Raw genomic sequence first — 5,990 nt, 5'->3', positions numbered from 1 at the left:
AAAGCGCCACTCTTGTTGGACCGCTACGGGCAAACCTCAAACTTGTTTGTTCATCCATCCGTTTGTCAATGTACGTCCATTCTATGGTGGGAGCAAAGTTTACACTACCTTATATTCTATGCTGTTCCGGTACAAAATAATTTCACCAGAATCACCTAATACAGTTGGGGTTTGGAATAATTAGGTCACGGCATTCCTCAGTCTCACCTAATCGAAAACGTGAAAATCGAAATACACGTGTGACTGGTGGGTCTGATAGTAAATTCAAAAGTTGACTTCATTTTCAGCGCAGTTCACTGTGAAGAAGAAGAAATTTTGTTATTTCTCCATAAGATTTTCATTTTCCTGAATGATCCAGTGAGAGTAAGAACTTTTTCCTATTCTAATCAGATCAGATCAAACCAACAGCGATCTTTCTGAAAGTTAAAAAAAAAATGGCTTCTTTGTCTTTGAAAACAGTTGGTCCATCTCCATCTTCAGCATTTTCAGGAGCTAATGAAGGATCATCAACAACAAGAAGCAAACGTCTAACTTTAGTTAGAAATAATCGTTTTCAGGTACCCAAAAATTATTAATTATTTTATTTTAATTACCTACATTGTCCTTTTCTTGGTTTTCTTCTTTGCTTTGCTATGTTTGTTTACACCTTAATATGCTTAAATACCTAATACTAGTGTTCTTACTCTGCTATAAGCTAATTTATAGGTTTCAAGTGATATTCTTTACCATCTTGATTGCACACAAAGTACTGATAGTTACACTGCAAGATTCTGAATTTTGATTGAGTTTTTACTTAGTGAAAATGTGGGAATCATTTCCAACAGAAGAATCAGTTTTGAACCTGCCCATGTTGTCAACCTGCTTATAGTAAGAGAATTTCTACTCTGTCACACATAGCGTTATGTAAGAAATTGACCGGTAAGTAGACTGGAGACTGCTAAGTCGGTAACTGTGAAATATACGCAAGATCATTATGGTCTACATTAGTTAGGCTCTCATTGTAGTGTATGTGGGAAATAAAATTCGTCAACACTCTCCTTAAGTGCGGTTTCTTATTTGGAGCCTAAACGTTAAAGTTCTTGATAGGATGAGTTGGATTAGGCTGATAATGTGTTGTATCTCAAATTGCGGTCAGTAATGAGATTTTACAGTTACTGCTTTCGTGTTACGGTTTTGTGGCTAGGTAAGATCTCTTAGACATCATGTATCAGAGTATAGATGTTCACTTCAACAGAGCAGGTAAATTTCTCTTCTCCTTGTTTTGAAGGAAACATCTTATTGCTGATAAAGAACAGTTCTAGAGTTTTTGTGCAACTACCTGTCAATGTGTACTGCTTGTTGATAACTACACCAATTTTCTTTGACGCTGTTGATTAGCACGGGATTTTTATTCCTAACAATGATTTTGTTTTATTTCCAAATCCAAATCATAGATAATAGTTTTGGCTAATTTGATAATGACACGGTACATAGAAATTATATTTGTTGATTATGTGGGATTCTATGTTGCAAGCAACGATATTATAACCGTGTTAAGTGGAACCTTTGTTATGAAAGTTATATATTCTTCAATGTGTCAAAAAGTATTTGGAAAGCAGTGAGAACCCATCTTTCTTAACTTAGCTTTCGACCATCACCTTGCATGTCCATTTATATATATTCTCTTGAATATCGTCCGAGTAGCAATCTGTCACCAGTGTCCAACTGAAAATTAGATTTGGTTGATCGCAGTTGTTGTTGACAGTAGGTTAAAATCCCGTTACCGTTCAATTTGTATTTTTAGAAACAGGGGCTCGCCATGGACTGTACCATTAGGCTGTGATCCTTTCCCTTTGAAAATTATTTCTTATAAGGAGAAAGAAAGAATCAGGTAATGTAACTATCTGGTCGTTTACAATAAAGAATCAGCTTAGAACCCAGCTTTCTTAACTTAGCTTAGTTCACAATCACCTCCCTTTGCATGCCCTTCTATATTCTCCTGAAAAGTAGCAATGTGTCACTAGTGTCCAGCTGAAAAGTTAAATTTGGTTGATTGCAGTTTATGTTGACAGCTTAGGTTCAACTCCCTTTACCTTTCAATTTGAATTTTAGAAACAGGCTCGCCATGGACTGTACTTATAGGGTGTGATCCTTTCCTTTTCAAAAGTAATTCTTATTAGGGAGAAAGAATCAGGTAATATACTACTCTGGTTTCTTACAATAGAGAATAAATGGTCACCGTTAGTCATACAATGCCTTTCCAATGATCTGTGGAAGCACTTGAGCGCACTCAGTGTATGCAATGTTCAGTCTTTCCCAACTTTCTGGTGGGTGTATCTACTGCTTCTTAGTTTCTTTTTTTTTTTAAACAACCTCCTCAAACTTTAAGTGTCATGGAATTCAGTCATTCTGTATCTCGTTTCGTTCAGAGAAAGTCCCAATAATTGGTAGGTAAATGACTAGATAATGAGTTGTTACTTCTTTTGTTATTGCTAATTTTGGTGTAGAGAAAATGGCATGGTGAATTATGTTCATCATGATTGACTATACTTATTATTGTGTTATCTTCAAATTGTGCCATGCTGGGAAGCTCTTATTTACTATCTTGTCCAATACGGTCATTGGTATCATGAATTAGGACATGTACTACCATAGACCTTACAACTCAAGTATTTTTTTATTGCATATTTATGTCAAAGGGGCATCCCCAACATATGCTGTCTCATTACACAAACAAATCAAACATAAAGGTGTGTATCTGGTTGTAGACCTTATAACATAGGAGGCCAACTAGTTCTGGTTAACATGCTTGAAGTTAGATCCATGTCAAGACTTGGTATGAAAATCGTCTAATTGTTTTGGTATATCATAATTTTATGAAGTAAACCTATCTAATGCGATTAATCCTCCATTTACATGATCTGATTACAATCATGCTGTAAGAGGCTTTCGTTACGTTTAACGTTATATTTTGTAATGCTTTATTATCAAACTTTATTTGATAGGTTTACTTATTGTAAAATAACAATGTGAACCAAATATTCTCTTTTGTTCATGTTGTAGGTAAGAAATGAAAGGATTACAGAGCAACAGCCAAAAAGCCACAAAGTGGAGAGTGTATCACGCAGGGATGCAATGCTGAGTGCCGGGCTATGGGACTGGGTGCAATTAGGGGTGCACATACCCTACCCATACCCGCCAACCCTACCCTACCCGCCAGTTTTTTAACCGTATCCTATCCTATCCACTATTTGGCGGGTAGGGTGGCGGGTAAAGATTTTCTTAACCGCCAGTAAACGGGTAGGGTGGCGGGGCCATATCCTACCCACCCTACCTAGAAATGCACATACCCTACTCCTACCCGCCAACCCTACCCTACCCGCCAGTTTTTTAACCGTATCCTACCCTATCCATTATTTGGCGGGTAGGGTGGCGGGTAAAGATTTTCTTAACCGTTGGTAAACGGGTAGGGTGGCGGGTATAGGCCATATCCTACCCACCCTACCCGTTGTGCAGCCCTAGGTGCAATCACCCTATTCTCAGCTGACACTGCTGAAGCTCATATTGTCAATCCCAACACTAAGCATGAGTTCTTTGAAACGTGCAAGATGCTTATGGAAAAGGTTGGATTATCGAAGCCAAAGAACGCAAAACCACCATCTGCAGAGCATAAACACAACTCACCAGCATCACAACCACCAAAAACCTTACCAAAGGAGAAAATACCCGAAGCAACCAAGAAAGAAACACCACCACGACTTGTTCATCAAAGCAGCAGCCAAGCAGGAGTCCTAGTAGTAGAAGCAATAGTAGTAGAAGCAACAGCAGTTCCAATATGATGAGCCTGTACTACTAAGACTACTAAATTCAGTATTATGTTATGTTAAGCCGACCTGTGTAATCCTTTGAGACTTTTCTTTTTCAAACTGATTGTTTTGTATTACTGTATTATGTTTGAACAGAATTTTAAAGAAAGCTATGCCAATAATAATAAGTTCCCGGTTGTGATAATTGAAACAGTTCTGTTAAGGCTACATTTCAGCAAATTCAACAGCCGATGCACTATTACAGTGTTCCTGATATGATAAACTCTGGTTCTTGTTTGCAAAATTTGTACAGATAGTCATCAAATCAAAAGTTCAAAACACAATCAACATTAAAATGAAAAACAAACCTAAACAAAAAAGAGAATTACAACGCCTCCTCCTCTAGCACTCGCTATGATAAAAACTCTAGGCAGTCTTTTTGTTCATGTTTTTGGCAAGATCACGCATTTGAAACCTCCAAAACATAAAGTAAGCAAATCCAAAACCAACCAGAACATAAATCCAAATTTTCTCTTCCCGACTCTCTTTTTCCCACTCCATCTCTTCGATCTCATATTCCTCTCTTTCCACATTATTCTCTTCAATCAAAGGCTCATTTACATTCCCATACAACGCATAAACCCTTTTATTATCATTTCGCACAGCAACTGCAGATGCAAATTTCTTCACATCAAGTGCAATTTCATCGTACACAACACCTTCACCCCAACTATCATCAGTCTTCAATAACCAAGCTGTATGATGTGAAATCACCGCCACATCTCCGTTATCTCTAACCGCTATTCCATCTGCCGCCGTTAAATTCTTATTCAACAACACCAACCTCGCTTTTCCGGTATCCTCGTCGACTTTAAACATCTTGCCGGTGTTCGACTGTACCACCAGCAAGTAACCCTTGTTGACGTAAGCAACCCCGTTAAGCCCGCAGAAGCTCCACAGCTTATCGGCTTCCACGTGGTGCTTCTTAAACGTATTAGATCTGGACAAGATCGACGATTCTCCTTTGTCATCGACTTTCCAGATGAAATTACCAGCTGAGTTGGTTACATAAGCGTTCCCCTTGAAATCAACGGCAACGTCGTTAGCAATTGGACGGATTGGATTAACGGCGTTAATATCGGTCAATGGAGAGAGGAAGAGACGTTGACGAGACCGAAGATCGTAAGAAGCTAGGGCATCAAAATGGGGTTGTTCTTCATCGATGGCATGAACAACAGCGAGAAGACGACGATTAATCTTGTCAATGGTGATTCCGTTTATTGTACAATTAGCAGGAAGATCAGTATCGTGAATGAAAGTTTCGACGACACCAGCATCTGAGACGGAGCTGATTTTGGGATAGGTTAAAGAACTGATTAAGAAATGTTGTGCAGATTGATCCCAAACTATACTTTCTGGGTAGAGATTTTTTGATCTGAAAGGTATGCTATGGCGAGCTGTGATTGGATTCACATAGAAGGTTATGATGATGATGGAGATGAGATTGATTAGAGAGAATATTAGAGGTTTCGATGAAACTGAGAGAGAATTCATTGTTGGATTCTAGGGTTTTGATTAAATATGTTTGGGTGGAATTGTTATATATACATGTCTGTATGTATGACGCAAGATTGGATTGCTCTCCAAGATGTTGAATTTCAGCTGCAGAAACAATTATATAATCGATTAAATAAATTCTATTCAAATATGTTAACAGTAACCGCAATTCAACACCAAGAATGTATGTTTGGATTTATTTTGATTTAGTTTTCGTAGATTAAAAATTATATGAAATTATGATTTTTCAGATGAGTAAAGACCTACTTTCAGAAATCAAAAGGGAAAAGTTAAATACCTTGTGAGAGAGAGACCGAGAAGGAAAATCAAATTATTAGTGAGAGAAAGCGAGAGTACTTCCTGTGGTTAACTTGAACGCGAACTCCTCTAGTAATTTTAATCACATGGGGTTTTGAGCCTCATAAGCCATAACACGGAGCCAACATGGACTAAGCCAGTAGTTCAACATTGCTAATGGAGGTGTTAGATCATTGGGAAGGTACAAAATCTTAACAAACGATTTTTTTTAGTTTGTTTCATATGGGTTTTAGTATCCTCTCCAGTAAACTGATACTCCCATTAACAGCCATGCAGTAGTCCGTCTCTCCTACTTAAGTCGATTGATCGTGTTCAGTTTGGAGATCTCCA

General features: G+C 37.9%; 2 protein-coding genes across 3 annotated transcripts; one reads left to right on the top strand and one right to left on the bottom strand.

Annotated features, from left to right (window-relative positions):
* Window positions 1-292: 292 nt before the first annotated feature.
* On the top strand, window positions 293-3,831 carry LOC113282148. Of its 2 annotated transcripts, XM_026531092.1 has the most exons (3): window positions 293-557; window positions 3,043-3,141; window positions 3,502-3,831. In XM_026531092.1, the coding sequence occupies exons 1-3, from the start codon at window positions 435-437 to the stop codon at window positions 3,772-3,774; spliced, it is 495 nt and encodes a 164-aa protein (XP_026386877.1). In that variant the 5' UTR covers window positions 293-434; the 3' UTR covers window positions 3,775-3,831. The 2 variants fall into 2 exon arrangements, with proteins under 2 accessions (XP_026386877.1, XP_026386878.1); XM_026531093.1 differs by lacking the exon at window positions 3,502-3,831 and having other exon boundaries at window positions 3,043-3,262.
* A 133-nt stretch (window positions 3,832-3,964) lies between these two features.
* LOC113282147 lies at window positions 3,965-5,771 on the bottom strand. Its single transcript, XM_026531091.1, has 2 exons — window positions 5,641-5,771; window positions 3,965-5,447 (listed from the first exon to the last, which is right to left on the bottom strand). The coding sequence occupies exon 2, from the start codon at window positions 5,337-5,339 to the stop codon at window positions 4,212-4,214; it is 1,128 nt and encodes a 375-aa protein (XP_026386876.1). The 5' UTR covers window positions 5,340-5,447; window positions 5,641-5,771; the 3' UTR covers window positions 3,965-4,211.
* Between the last annotated feature and the right edge of the window lie 219 nt (window positions 5,772-5,990).

Source organism: Papaver somniferum, chromosome 5 (genome assembly GCF_003573695.1).
Source record: "Papaver somniferum cultivar HN1 chromosome 5, ASM357369v1, whole genome shotgun sequence".
Lineage (NCBI taxonomy): Eukaryota > Viridiplantae > Streptophyta > Magnoliopsida > Ranunculales > Papaveraceae > Papaver > Papaver somniferum.
Note: the sequence above shows the minus strand (reverse complement) of the source record. Positions and strands in the feature narration are given on the sequence as shown.

Excerpts from the sequence above, each read along its gene's own strand:
- LOC113282147 (XM_026531091.1), bottom strand. The coding sequence starts at position 5,339 with ATGAATTCTCTCTCAGTTTCATCGAAACCTCTAATATTCTCTCTAATC.
- LOC113282148 (XM_026531092.1), top strand. The coding sequence starts at position 435 with ATGGCTTCTTTGTCTTTGAAAACAGTTGGTCCATCTCCATCTTCAGCA. Across the intron at positions 558-3,042 it reads TTAGAAATAATCGTTTTCAG|GTAAGAAATGAAAGGATTAC; the intron begins GTACCCAAAAAT and ends TTCATGTTGTAG. Across the intron at positions 3,142-3,501 it reads GTGCCGGGCTATGGGACTGG|GTGCAATCACCCTATTCTCA; the intron begins GTGCAATTAGGG and ends GTGCAGCCCTAG.